This window comes from Globicephala melas, chromosome 3 (assembly GCF_963455315.2).
Source record: "Globicephala melas chromosome 3, mGloMel1.2, whole genome shotgun sequence".
Lineage (NCBI taxonomy): Eukaryota > Metazoa > Chordata > Mammalia > Artiodactyla > Delphinidae > Globicephala > Globicephala melas.
Window position 1 is genome coordinate 97,713,060 of NC_083316.1, and position 15,174 is coordinate 97,728,233.

Genomic DNA, 15,174 nt, shown 5'->3' on the forward strand with positions numbered 1-15,174 from the left:
GTGGCTAATATTCCATTGTATATATGTACCACATCTTCTTTATCCATTCCTCTGTCAATGGACATTTAGGATGCTTCCATGTCCTGGCTATTGTAAATAGTGCTGCAATGAACGTTGGGGTGCATGTATCTTTTCAAATGATAGTTTTCTCCATATATATGCCCAGGAGTGGGATTGCTGGATCATGGTATAGTAGCTCTATTTTTAGTTTTTTAAAGAACCTTCATACTGTTCGCCATAGTGACTGTACCAATTTACCAATCTACATTCCCACCAACAGTGTACGAGGGTTCCCTTTTCTCCCCACCCTCTCCAGCATTTATTGTTTGTAGATTTTTTGATGATGGCTCTTCTGACCAGTGTGAAGTGATTCCTCCTTGTAGTTTTGATTTGCATTTCTCTAATAATTAGCAGTGTCGAGCATCTTTTCATGTGCTTTTTCGCCATCTGTATGTCTTCTTTGGAGAAATGTCAATTTAGATTTTCCACCCAGTTTTTGATTGGGTTGTTTGTTTTTTTGATATGGAGCTGCATGAGCTGTTTGATATTTTAGAGATTAATCCCTTGTTGGCCACTTAGTTTGCAAGTATTTTCTCCCATTCTGAGGGTTGTCTTTTTGTTTTGTTTATGGTTTCCTTTGCTGTGCAAAAGCTTTTAAGTTTAATGAGGTCCCATTTGTTTATTTTTGGTTTTATTTTCACTACTCTTGGCAATGAGTCAAAAAAGATCTTGCTGCAATTTATATCAGAGAGTGTTCTGCCTTTGTTTTCCTCTAAGAGTTTTATAGTATCCTGTCTTACATTTAGGTCTTTAATCCATTTTGAGTTTATTTTTGTGTATGGTGTTTGAGAATGTTCTAATTTCATTCTTTTACATATAGCTGTCCAGTTTTCTCAGCACCATTTATTGAAGAGACTGTCTTTTCTCCATTGTATATTCTTGCCTCCTTGATCGTAGATTAGGTGACCATAGATGGGTGGGTTTATCTCTGGGCTTTCTATCCTGTTCCATTGATCTGTATGTCTGTCTTTGTGCCAGTACCATACTGTTTTGATTACGGTAGCTTTGTAGTATAGTCTGAACTCAGGGAGTGTGATTCCTCCAGCTCCGTCTTTCTCTCTCAGGATTGCTCTGGCTATTCGAGGTCTTTTGTGTTTCCATACAAATTGTAAAATTTCTGTTCTAATTCTGTGAAAAATGCTATTGGTAGTTTGATAGGGATTGCACTGATTCTGTAGATTACTTTGGGTAGTATAGTCATTTTGACAATATTGATTCTTTCAATCCAAAAACATGGTATATCTCTCCATCTGTTTGTGTCATCTTTGATTTCTTTCATCAGTATCTTATAGTTTTCTGAGTACAGGTCTTTTGCCTCCTTAGGTAGGTGTATTCCTAGGTATTCTATTCTTTTGATGAGATGGTAAATGAGATTGTTTTCTTAATTTCTCTTTCTGATCTTTCATTGTTAGTGTATAGGAATGCAAGAGCTTTCTGTGTATTAATTTTGTATCCTGCAACTTTACCAAATTCATTGACAAGCTCTAGTAGTTTTCTGTTAGCATCTTTAGGATTCTCTGTGTGTAGTATCATGTCATGTGCAAATAGTGACAGTTTTACTTCTTCTTTTCCAATTTGGATTCCTTTTATTTCTTTTTCTTCTCTGATTGCTGTAGCTAGGACTTCCAAAGCTGTGTTGAATAAAAGTGACAAGAGTGGACATCCTTGTCTTATTCCTGATGTTAGAGGAAATGCTTTCAGCATTTCACCATTGAGTATGATGTTAGCTGTAGATTTGTCATATATGGCCTTTATTATTTTGAGGTATGTTATCTGTGCCCACTTTTCTGGAGAGTTTTTATCATAAGTGGGTGTTGAATTTTGTCAAAAGCTTTTTCTGCGTCTATTGAGATGATCATATGGTTTTTATTTTTTAGTTTGTTAATGTGGTGTATTACATCGATTGATTTGCGTATATTGAAGTATCCTTGCGTATACTGAAGTATCCTTGCATCCCTGGGATAAATCCCACTTGTTCATGGTGTATGATCCTTTTAATGTGTTGTTGGATTTGATTTGCTAGTATTTTGTTGAGGATTTTTGTGTCTATGTTCATCACTGATATTGGCCTGTAATTTTCCTTTTTTGTGATGTCTTTGTCTGGTGTTGGTATCAATGTGAGATTTTTATTTGCTGGTTTCCTGTGTTGACCTGATTTTGTTTTTTTGAATATATGGAATATTTACATGGCTCAAAAGTCAATCTGTGTAACTCAACAACAAAATAACTCAATTAAAAAATGGGCAAATAAGTTGAACAGACATTTTTCAAAATAAGCACATGAAAAGATTCTCACTATCACAGATTATTGAGGAAATGCAAATAAAAACCACAATGAGAGATCCCCTCACACCCATTAGATTGGCTATTATCAAAAAAAACAGAAAATTACAATGTTGGCAAGGGTGTGGAGAGATTGAAACCCTTGTCCACTGTTGGTAGGAATGTGAACTGGTGCAAACCACTGTGGAAAACAGTATGACAGTTCCTCAAAAATTAAAAGTAGAATTACCATATGACCCAGCAGTTTCCCTTCTGGATATATACCACAAGAAATTGAAAGCAGGTGTTGAACTGGTAGTAGTACACTCATGCTCATAATAGCACTATTCATAATAGCCAAGGGGTAATTGCAACTCAGGTGTCTGTCAGCAAATTGAACGCAATAAAGAGTGTGGTAGATACATAGAGTAGAATATTATTCAGCCTTTAAAAGGATGGAAATTCTGACACATGCTACAATATGGATGAATCTTGAGGACATTTTGCTAGGTAAAATAAACCAGGCACAAAAAGACAAATGCTTGTATAATTCCACTTATGTAAAATACCTAGAATAGTCAAATTCATAGAGACAGAAAGTAGAATGCTGGTTGCCAGGGCCTAGGAGACAGGGAAAATGGGGAGTTATTGTTAAATGGTTATAGAGTTTCAGTTTTTCAAGATGAAAAGAATTCTGGAAATGGATGGTGGTAGTGGCTGCACAATATGAATGTACTTAATGTCACTGAACTGTACACTTAAAGGTAGTTAAGATGTCATATGTATTTTACCACAATTTAGAGTAGTAAAAAATCAGTAATCTAAGAAATAAATTTTTTGCTTGAAAAAAAAAATGCCAAGGTATCTTTTTTTAATTAAAAAAGGAAATCTGTATAAAAATATAAAATCTGAAGTCTCATATCCCTTCCACTTGAGTCCTCCTCTATACCCTCTACAGATACTTATTTTTATTAGTTTCTGGTTTATCCTTCTGTTTTCAAAAATAAGGGTGTGTGTGTGTCTCTGTGTGTGTGTAAAATTTATTTCCGCTGCTTTCTTACACAGAAGGTAGCAGGTAGCATACTATATAATGTTTATAACTTGCTTTTTATTTATTAATACATGCTGGGGTTCACTCCATATTAACATTTAAACATCCTTTTGGCTACCCTAAAGCATTCCATGATTCAGAGCTAGTTATTCAACCATTACAATTACTCTGATGGGTAATTTCTACTCTTTTGCTGTTGTAGATAATGCTGACATGAGTAACTACATGCATGTATTGTTTTGTTTTTGTGGAGGTATATCTTCAGGGTAGATTCCTGGTAGTGAATTGTTGGATAAAGAGTGTGTAGTCTTCTCAATCCCTAAGTAAATTTTTAACAGATCTACTGTTGCTTTATTTTTAGTTGGTCATTGATGCGTTTGGCAATGGTGCAGTTGGTGCTCAGCAATTTGAAGACTTTCTATCCCTTTGCAGGTCATGATCTTGCAGGTAATAAATAGCTTAACATAAACTTATATTACCATTGCTTTTGATTGACTTATTTTGTATTGTTTTTCAAGTAGTGGAGAAAACGTTTAGTAAGTTCCTATGGGTCTATCATATTGTTAGGTGCTTTTAGGAGGACAGGGTCCAAGAAAGCAGGGAATCTGAAGCTGATGTGATTGACTGTATTGAGACTGTGTTTATGGCTCTAGCCAAGGTGTTGAAGATTTAATAGTTGTAGACACGTAGGAAACTAAACAAAAGCAAAAATTTAGTAATTATTAACTCTGAGGGAGAAAAAGGTTGTACAGGAAAGAAAGGGGCATGATAGTATACCAAGTAGTTCAGCTGTGATCTCTATTAACATATATATAAAACAAAGTAGACACTAAATTATCAATCTAACTAAAAATTATTATGGACTGTATTGGAATGATGGAGAGAGGGGAAGTTTATTCTCATATTTCATAGTAGTAAATCAGTAGATCATTTCTAAAATAGAAAAAAATCATAAGCATATTATTTAGATTTTTGAAGGTAAACAGCAGAAATAGCTAAAAGTTGAAAGGGGGATCAGGATTCAGGAGTATGGAAGTGTAGAACTGGAAAGTGCTGACTTTTGTAATAAGTATTATTTCATTTTTTTTACCTTGTATATTATTTTACTTTTCAAAAGAAGTCTAGCTATGTGCTGTACATAAATTGGGCTGATACAAAGGCTTAAAGCAATTAATTTTCCTCCCAAACATATTTTTATAATATTCAGGTACATTTTTTGTGCGAAATTAAAGTCAAAAGCAGAGATTGCTATAGCAGTTATTTATTTATTTATTTAATTTATTTATTTTTGGCTGTGTTGGGTCCTTGCTGCTGCGCCCGCCTTTCTCTAGTTGCAGTAAGCGGGGGCTACTCTTCGTTGCAGTGAGCGGGCCTCTCACTGCGGTGGCTTCTCCTGTTGCAGAGCATGGGCTCCAGGCGCACGGGCCTCAGCAGTTGGGGCTCACAGGCTCTAGAGCGCAGGCTCAGTAGTTGTGGCACACGGGCTTAGTTGCTCCACAGCATGTGGGATCTTCCTGGACCGAGGCTCAAACCCACGTCCCCTGCATTGGTAGGCAGATTCTTAACCACTATGGCAGTTACTTAAATCACAAGTCACAAATGTTATTCCAAGTTCTAGTAGTAAAGGTATGATGTAATTTTGACTTAGATTGCCCTTTTATTCTGTTGTCCTAGGCCACTAATTATGTTGAAATGCTATACAGATTTATGACATTCTTTTCAATCCTCTGGATTTCTGTGCCCACCTCTCTTTCGCATCGCCTCTGCCAAAATGTGTGTTTATATCTTATTCTCTACATTGAATATAGCATTTTACTGCAGAAGATAAATGTGGGTCAATTTTATTTTCTCTTTATAGAGCTTCCAGTTAGTTCACCACTTTGTCATGCCGTTCTAAAAACTCTTCAATGTTGGGAACAAGTTCTTCTCCGACGACTTGAAATCCATGGGGGGCCACCTCAAAACTATATTGCAAGTCATACCTCTGAAGAGAGTGTGTCTGCAGGTCCTGCAATTCTCCGCCACAAAGCTTTGCTGGAACCTACAAACACTCCTTTCAAGTAGGGTTTCATATGAATACTGTTCTAATATGAGTTTTATTAAATCAGAATGTCATCAGGTGGTATTTAAAGAAAAAATATTTTAGTACTTCAATATTTAATTTGCTGTTCTAGGCTCATATCTGTGTCTTTGTGTGATGCATATTGTAGTCCGGATGTTAGTAAACATTTCTTGCAAAGGTTCATATAGTAAATATTTTAGCCTTTACTGGCCCTACAATCCTTTTTGCAGCTATTCAACTCTGCCATTTGTAGAGTAAAAGCAACCATAGACAGTAAATGAATGGGCATGGCTATGATCCAATAAACTTTTTTTTTAATATTTATTTTATATTGAAGTGTAGTTGATTAACAGTGATGTGTTAGTTACAGGTGTACAGGAAAGTGATTCAGTTATACCCATGTAAGTATTCATTCTTTTTTGAATTCTTTTCCCATTTAGGCTATTACATTGTATTGAGACAGGTTCCCTGTGCTATACAGTAGGTCCTTGTTGCTTATCTATTCTAAATATAGTAATGTCAATAAACTTTATTTTTGAATATGAAAGGTAGGCTGGATTTGAGCCATGGGCCAGTGTTTTCTGACATCTACGTTGGAGCAGACCTATTTGGAATAGCTAGTTAGCAAACTGTTTTACTGTACATGAGGAGATAAAGCATTTGCACCAAGAGGTAAATCAATTCATTGCTTGCTTCATTAAGAAAGTCTTACTACAAAAAATGTTAACTGAACTAAACAGTGTACTTAGTGGCTTAGTGACATAGTTGATTTACATTCTTTCATGGGCTCTTACCTCACTGCACATCAGTAACACAGTTCATGGTCCAGTATGTGTTCACAAACAACACTTTGAGTAGTTTTGCTTCTAGATCTTTTGTAGGAAGCATACCTCTTTTGTTAGATCTTATGTTCTTAGGTTAAAGGTCATCAAACTGCAGCCTGTGGGGCCAAATCCACTCTCCTTCTGCATTGTAAATAAAGTTTTGTGGATTACAGCCACACCCTTTCATTTTAGTATTACCTATGGTTGCTTTCCCACTTCAGTGGTGAAATTAAGTAGTTGGGGGAGAGACCATATAGCCCACAAAGCTTGAAATATTTACTATCTCTTAAGAAAAAGTTTGCTGATTGCTACCCTAGATGATGTGGTCTGATTCTAGTTAATTTATTATTATAAACATTCATATAGCACCAAGGAAATATAGTCAGATTAACCAGAAATCTCTGAAGTGTATGATGAAACATATTGTCTCTCTGTAGATCTAAACACCATCTGTCACTGTCTGTGAAGAGACTTTGGCAGTACCTGGTGAAGCAGGAAGAAATTCAAGAAACCTTTATCAGAAATATATTCACAAAGAAAAGGTGTCTAAATGAGGTCTGTATAAATTAAAACTTGTTTGCTATTTTATTATTAAAGTCTTTTGTATTTTTAACTATAAAGAATAAGTTGCATTTTACAGACTTTTAAAAACTCATTGTTTATGTCATAAACATGTATTATGTAGTTAATACATAGAAAAAGAGAGGGTCAGTATTTTCCTAACCAATTTAATTTAAAGTAACTAATTCAGATGTGTTTGGGACTTTTATTTCCCAAAAAGATACTGTTTGACTTAAGATTTTTTGTCTTGTTTCCTGTTTTTGAGTTGTCATGATTACCATTTTAAGAGGCAAAGTGGAAATTTCCCATCATTTTCATGTGATAAAGTTTATCTTATAAGTTTCATTGAAACTAGGTTTGTATACTGCAAACATTTCAAATATGTACATTTTCCTTTTTTTGTATTGATTATACTTCTTAGTAAAATTTTGCAGACTGAAATAAATTTATAATTATACTGTAATTGGTTGATTATACCTTGATGTTATTATCATAAAGATTATTTTTCTCATTTAGTTCAGTGCTACTAGTAAGTCCAGTTTGAAGATATGGGGAACCTGTACTGGAATATAAATTAACATATTGCCTCTTTCTTTGAAATAGTTTTGCTATTAAAAAGTTTTGGATAAATTAAACAGTGGACTTAGTGATGCAGTTAATTCCTTATCTTCTCATGGATCAGTAACAAAGAGTTCAAGACTGGCGGCTGGTTTGTGGATCACACTTTGAGAAGCACTGAACTAATCTAAAAGCAAGCTTTGCAGTTGTTGAAGTGGGAGGAGAAAAGGAAGATATTTCAGTTGGAAAAATAAGGAAATAGAACAGCTTCTTAATAGACAAGTTAGCAAAAAGCAAGATGGCATCTAACCTTATTGAAAAAGGAAAATTACATATATCTCATTGTCTCTCAGTTTAAGAACTAATTTGTAAGAGGCAACTGCATGTGTTATTATTTACTATTTGCCTGATTGTGTAAATATATTTGAATAGCCAAGTCAGGAAACAAAATATATAGTGTTCTTGCTAATAACTTAGAAGACTTCTGACATGTGTACCTTAGTATAACATTGAAATCTAGGCAAACAATAGATACAATTAGATATAATACAAATTAATGTATTTCTTTTTAACCTTATGTCAGATATATCTTAAATATTTAGTATATGAATTCCCTTTAAAACAGTTTAAGAAATTTTTTTGATAAATAAAATTAAAAATGAATGTGCTAAAAAAAAATGAATGTGCTAGATAAGAGTGTCAGAGTAACTATAATATGTTTACTGCTGAGGTAATGTTTCTTATTTTAAATATACCTTTGCCTAAAATAATTTATTACAAGTTAAAGCATCCTGATAATGGTATATGAAGCACTGTTGCATTCTGTACAAATGGCATGTTTACTCTGCTTGTTATTACTTCTTTGATTTCTTTGATGTGCCGTGTAATATGAACATGCAAATATGGCATAGTAATTTCAAGTACAAAATCATTTTTTAAAAACCGTTGCCGTATTTGATTAATATAGTTATGAAGATAAAAACATTTCTCCACTGCTGATATACTTAGTGCATTTGGGAAATGAAATCATTCTCAAAACAAACAAAACAAAACTAGTTTACCACTGGATTGTCTAGTTGAATCAGGAAATAGAGTCATTAAGGAAATAGAGGAGCATAACCAAGCCAGAATGCATATGGAGGGATAATGGATAAATGAGTACAACTATTCCTGTTAAATTCCTCTGCTGTTTTATTCTTAGTTTTCTTAGGAGTTTCATGATATCTTAAGAAAATTTTAGTTATTTTTATATTGTAATTATTTTAATCAGAAGCATGAATATGAATGTTGCACTGAATGTTTTATAGCTATCATTAAGCTAAATATTTTCTCCGATTTTAGTTTTTTTAAATCTCTAAAATGAATATGATTTACAGTACTTTGATTAGCAGAACTTAACTTATATAAAACCTGGCGTGATTAATGGTAGTTATTAGAAATTATTTGTTACTACTTTGTTGTTTTATTCTTGATGATAGTGACATTTTGATAAAGGAAATATGAAAAGAAAAATTTTATGTAGTAAAACATAGATTAGATAGAATTAAATAAAATATTAACTTTATAGAGTTGGTACAAAGTTATTTAATCTTTACTGGAAAGTTGACTAGCCTTTTTGTGGTATTAACAAAATTACCTTCCATCTCTCTGCTTTATAAAATGATGATTATACTTAAATAGTTGAACCCAAGTCCCTGACTTTTCAGATGGTTAGGAAATATTAACAGATGTGTGACAGGCCTTGAATTTTCAGTGGGAGATGTTGGAGAGTATTTTGAGAGTGCTGTTTTATTTATTCCTTTACATGTTTGGAAATGAAATTTTCTTCATCTGACATTAAAATCCTGGTGTATCCTCAGTTCTTTTCTTTTCGTATATAATGTAGTTTGCTGGCACATGCATTTTTAAAATAGAAGTTCTTTCCTGTTTGTGCTTATTTGGAAGTAAAGTATAGATAGCTGCAAATAGACTATATCTGAATCATAACCAACAACAAAAAAAATGCTTGGCAGCTGTCATTTTTATCCCCAATTCCTTTTTCTGTTTTTTTTTTTTTCCATTTTCTGAGAACTAAAGATCTTGAACCATCTCTTTCTTTAACAAGTGCTAATATCCCCTTTTAAAAATGATATGTGTCTCCAAGCATTTTATTGACTGTTTCTGGCTAAATCAAGAGAAGGAGAGAATTAGAAACCTAGGAACCAAAAATTTTCTAATCAGGAGGTCTTCCTTGAGGAATGAGGTATCATAATGGAGACAAGACTTAATAGTGTGTAAGAGAGCAATTTTACTTTAATTTTCAGTTGATAGTACTCTGGCACTAGTAGCTCTGAAATTTGTAGTATAAAGTACTTTGGGCTCAATCTTGCTTTAATGTCAACGTTTCAAATGAGTTAAGTGGGTAAAAATTTCTTAAGAAATAGAATAAAATTTATAGTGATAGTTAAGGAGTTCCGACGGATTAAGTTTTCCCCAAACCCCAATCATGCATCCCCACACATGCTTCTTTTAAAATATATGAAATTAAAAAAATAATAACTCAGTCCAGTGTTGTTTTTTAGTAAATTTAGTTAAAAATAAAATTAAAAAAAATATCCCCAGTATTTTGCATGTTACATCTCATCCTTACTCTTTGTCATGTGGTTATTCTTTCTTGATGAAGTCATTAGAGGACAGCTGTGAAACCATCAAAAATTCTATGATGGAGGAGCCAAACATCAATAAGGTACAAAATATCATTCAACTGAAATTAGAAATTGCATTCTTTAACAAGAAAAACAAAGTGTTTGCATTTTAGTTTTGGACTGGACTTTGTTTCTAATGCAATTAAATTACTATTCCCTCAAATTATTCTTTTTTTAACAAGTTAAATATTGCAATCATAAAAATTGTTTCTGTTTTGTTATTAAGACAATGCAGTTTTAAAGGGAGTTGAATGTATCCTGTTTTGGCTGCAGATTTTTCTGAGTAAATAAAACTAAGGTTCTTAATAAAATGTAATTACAGTAGGTATTATAGAAGTATAGTAGTATTGTTCTGTTTCTGCAAGTATCACTTTTGAAGATAAAATTCTCTCCTATGATGTAAATTACTTGAAATATATCAAATACTATTATGTAGCCTTTGTTTTACTGGTATCAGTAGCATATAGCACATTGCCTTATGCATAGTAACTACTCAGAGTACTTGAGAATAAGAGCAGAAAGGATGAGAATTTGTACAATCATAAAATAACTCCCAGATGTTCTGTGATCAGACATTCAAATACAACTTTTAGTAGGTTGGTATTTAATTTATATGTTTCATATTCTTATTTTAAGACAATCTCAACAGAGTAATTTTTAGGGGAATGATTTTTCAAAATATTTTTTTTGAGGCTACTAATTTCCACTTCTTTTTCTTTCCCAAAGGATTCTATGCAATTAATTTAAAAAGACTGATTTGATATAAAGTGTATATTGTAACTAAAACTTTGGCAAAGTAAATATATGCCGTCCATACTTAACTTTGGAAATTTCTAATGGCTTTCAGAAGTTTTGAGGGAACGTAATTCAGACTTTTAATCAGTTAACAATATTCTTTGCCTGGGTACTCATTAATTATTATAGTCTATACATTAGCATGAATTCTTATCCTAAGACTTTTCTTTTGACAGATTTTATAAAATGTTAATAATCAGAATGTTGTATTTCTGTAGTCATCACACTACATCAAAAGGCAGTCATTCTGTTTGGTTAACATCATAACAATTTTTGGCCAGAATTTTCCAAGCCATCTGCTACAGTTTTATTTTAAACAGGTTTGTTAGGTATACCTGACTTAAAGTAACTGCACATATTTATTAAAGTGTAGAGTTTGGTCAACTTTGACATATGTATACATTGGTGAAGCCATCATCACAATCAAGATAATGAATATATCCATCAACCTCAAAACTTTAATTCCTTCCTTGCTTCTCCCTTCCTAACTTTGCCCTGTTTCTCTCAGACAACTACCAATTTGCTTCCTGACATTACTGATTAGTTTGCATTTTCTTGAATTTTATGTAAATAGAATCATACAATATGTCTTTTTTTCTGTGTCCTTTCTCTTAGCATAATTATTTTGAAATTCTTCCATATTGTTTATTTCAGTAGTTCATTCATTTTTATCACTGAATTATATTCATTTTATGGCTATACCACAGTTTGTTTGTCCATTTACCTGTTGATGAACACTAGAGCTGTTACCATTTTGGGGCTATTTCAAATAAGACTACTTATCATATTCATGCACAGGTTTCTTTGTATGGGCATATGCTTTCATTTCTCTTGTGTAGATGCCTGGGAATGGAACGACTGAATCATAGTGTAGGTGTATGGTTAACTTTTTAAGGAACTGCTTAAGTATTTTCCATTGTACCATTTTACATTCTCAGCGACAGTATATGAAATCAGTTGCTTAACATTCTCACCAACACTTAGTATGGTCAGCCTTTTTATTTTAGCCATTCTAGTAGATGTGTACTGGTAGTTTGTTATGGATTTAATTTGCATTAAGCATCTTAATCATGTGCTTATTTGCCATTTGTGTAACTTTTTGGTTGAAGTGTCTTTTCAGATGTTGTGTCTGTTTTTATAGGGTTGTATGTTTGCTTAGTTGAGTTTCAACAGTTCCTTATGTATTTTAAATACAAATTAGATATGTGATTTTAAAATATTTCCTCTTAGATGATTTCTTGTCTTTTCATTCTCTTTACAAGTTCTTTTAAACTGCAGACGTTCTTTTTCTTTCTTTTTTTTTTTGCGGTACGCGGGCCTCTCGCTGTTGTGGCCTCTCCTGTTGCGGAGCTCAGGCTCCAGACGCGCAGGCTCAGCGGCCATGGCTCATGGGCCCAGCCGCTCCGCGGCATGTGGGAATCCTCCCGGACTAGGACACGAACCCGTGTCCCCTGCATCGGCAGGCGGACTCTCAACCACTGCGCCACCAGGGAAGCCCCAGAAGTTCTTAATTGTTACATTGGAGCTCATCAAAATTTGTTCTGTGTATGGATTTTCTTTCTATAAGAATTTTGCCTAACCTAACGTCACAAAGATTTTCTCCTGCTTTGTTGATGTTTTATAGTCATGGTTAGACCTATGACCCAGTTTCAGTTAATTTTTTAATACGGTGTGAAGTATGTATTGTAGTTACTTTTTTTTTTAAATCTGTGTATCAGTTGTCCCACCACTTTGATTATCCTTTCCTCCACTGCATTGCTTTTCTCTCTTAAAAAGTCAGTTGACATATATCTGGAAGTTTATTTCTGGACTCTGTTTTGGACCATTGATCTATTTGTTTATCTTTATGCTAATACCCTACTATCTTACTGCACTAACTAGAACTTCCAGTCTAGTATTGAATAGAAATAGTGAAAACAGACATTTTTATCTTGTTCCTGATCTTGGGGAGGAAGCATGCAGTCTTTTGTCATCAAGTATGATGTTATCTGTAAGGTTTTTTTAGAGGCCCTTCATAAGACTGAAGAAGTTTCTTTCTTTCTTCAGGTTGTTGAGAGTTTTTAATCAGGCATGGATGTTGGAATTTGTCAAATGCTTTTTTTTTTTCTCCTGTTGAGATGATCATATGGTTTTTCTGCTTTGAGTCTGTTTAATATGGCTAAGTAGATTGATGGCTTTGTTTGATGTTAAATCAAGTTTGCATTCCCAGGGTAAGAACCATATGGTCATGATGTGGTATATTTTTAATATATTATTAGATTTGATCTGTTAAAATTTTTGTTAAGAATTTTTGTACCTATGTTTATGAAAGATACTGGTTTTTAGTTTCTTTTAATGTTTTTGGGTTTTTTGTTTTATCTTTGTTTTTTTTCGTGTGTGTGTGTGTGTGTGTGTGTGTTTTAACAAATGCTGGCCTCACAGAGTGAGTTGGAAAATGTTCTCTCCTTTTTAATTGTTTGGAAGAATTTGTGTAGAATCAGTATTATTTCTTCTTTAAGTGTTTGGTAGAATTCACCAGAGAAATTTTCTGGGCCTGGAGTTTTTAAATCTACAACTTCAGTTTCTTTCTTTAACAGATATAGAGCAGTTCAGGTTTTCAGTTTCTTCTTGAGTGAGCTTTTGGTAGTCCATACCTTTCAAGAAATTTATCTGCTTCATTTCCGTTGTCATATTTATTGATGTAAAGTTATGCATAATATTCCCTTATCCTTTTAATACACAGTAGAATCTGTGATGTTATTACCTCTCATTTCTCTGCTATAATCTTGAAAACAAAATTATTTCTTAATATTTATATTCCCTAATATTTTGGGTATTGGTGTCATTTTATATTCATCTGACTGCTTCCCATTTCTTTCTAGTATGCCTTTGATAGTCTTTAGATCTCATCTTCATGTTTGTTTTATTATATCATTAGAGTAGTGCTGAAGTACTCCAGACATACAGCTTTATATTGTAGAAAGTCTTAGTAACTGAAAACAACTAATGAGACCTGGAGTACAGCTTTTCTATAGACCTGTTCTGTGACACCGAGCTCATTCCACCCTTGAAGTCTTATTTACTAAATGAGAGTTGATAGTTTTAAACATGCTGTTGCTTTAATTGAAATAGTAGTAGAATCCTGGATTTAGTCTGTTAGTACTATTCCCTTCTTCACTCCTAAGGGAAGCTTTGTGGAACCCAGACACTATTCAGATCAGTTTCCACATAAGATTTCCTTTTTTAAAAATTTTGGTAAAATATATATATAAAATTTATCAGTTTAATCATTTTGAGTATACAGTTCAGTAACATTAAGTACATTCACATGGTTTTGCAACCATCACTACCATCCGTCCCCAGAACTTCTTCATCTCCCTAAACTGAAACTCTTTACCCATTAAACAGTAGTTCTCCATTTCTGCCACTCCTCCCCCCAGCCCCTGCCAATTACCATTTTACGTTCTGTCTATGAATTTTACTTCCCTAGATACCTATATAAGTGGAATCGTACAATATTTGTACTTTTGTGACTGGCTTATTTCATTTAGTATAACACCTTCAAGGTTCATCCATTTCGTAGCATGTTTCAGAATTTCCTTTCTTTTCAAGGTTAAATAATATTCCATTATGTATATATAGCATTTCGTTTATCCATTCAGCTATTAATGGACATTTGGGTTGTATCAGTCTTTTGACTATTGTGGGTAGTACTGCTGTGAACATTGGTATACAAATATCTATTCCAGTCTCTGCTTTCAGTTCTTTGTGTATTTACCTTGAAGTGGAATTGCTGGATCATATGATAATTCTTTACTTTTTTTTTTTTTTTGAAGTTTATTTTAGTTTTTTTACAGCAGGTTCTTATTAGTCATCAGTTTTATACACATCAGTGTATACATGTCAACCACAATTGTCCTGTTTACTTTTTTTATCTGTTTAATCTCATAAAAACTCTTTTAGCATTCATATTTGGGTTTTTTTCCCTCATTTATCCAGCCCAATCACATTTTATAAGCATGACTTGAAACCTTATATTAAGATGACCTTTAAGACCATATTCATTGTGATTTTTTTTAACATCTTTATTGAAGTATAATTGCTCTACAATGGTGTGTTAGTTTCTGCCTTACAACAAAGTGAATCAGCTATACACACACACATATCCCAACATCTCCCCCCTCCTGTGTCTCCCTCCCTCCCACCCTCCCCATCACACCCCCCAGGCGGCCACAGAGCACTGAGCTGATCTCTCTGTGCTATGCGGCTGCTTCCCACTAGCTATCTGTTTTACATTTGGTAGTGTACAGATGTCCATGCCACTCTCTCACTTTGTGC

At 33.5% G+C, this 15,174-nt stretch overlaps 1 protein-coding gene across 3 annotated transcripts in view; it reads left to right on the top strand.

Moving 5' to 3' along the window:
- Window positions 1-15,174, top strand: part of DMXL1 (Dmx like 1) — a 131,371-nt gene that overhangs the window by 84,429 nt on the left and 31,768 nt on the right. For 2 of the 3 annotated variants that reach the window (XM_060296141.2, XM_030869811.2), the window contains 4 exons: window positions 3,735-3,820; window positions 5,232-5,433; window positions 6,697-6,814; window positions 10,041-10,103. In XM_060296141.2, the coding sequence (XP_060152124.1) occupies window positions 3,735-3,820; window positions 5,232-5,433; window positions 6,697-6,814; window positions 10,041-10,103 (469 nt within the window). The remainder of the gene's footprint in view (window positions 1-3,734; window positions 3,821-5,231; window positions 5,434-6,696; window positions 6,815-10,040; window positions 10,104-15,174) is intronic. The other variant, XM_030869812.3, reaches the window with a different exon arrangement.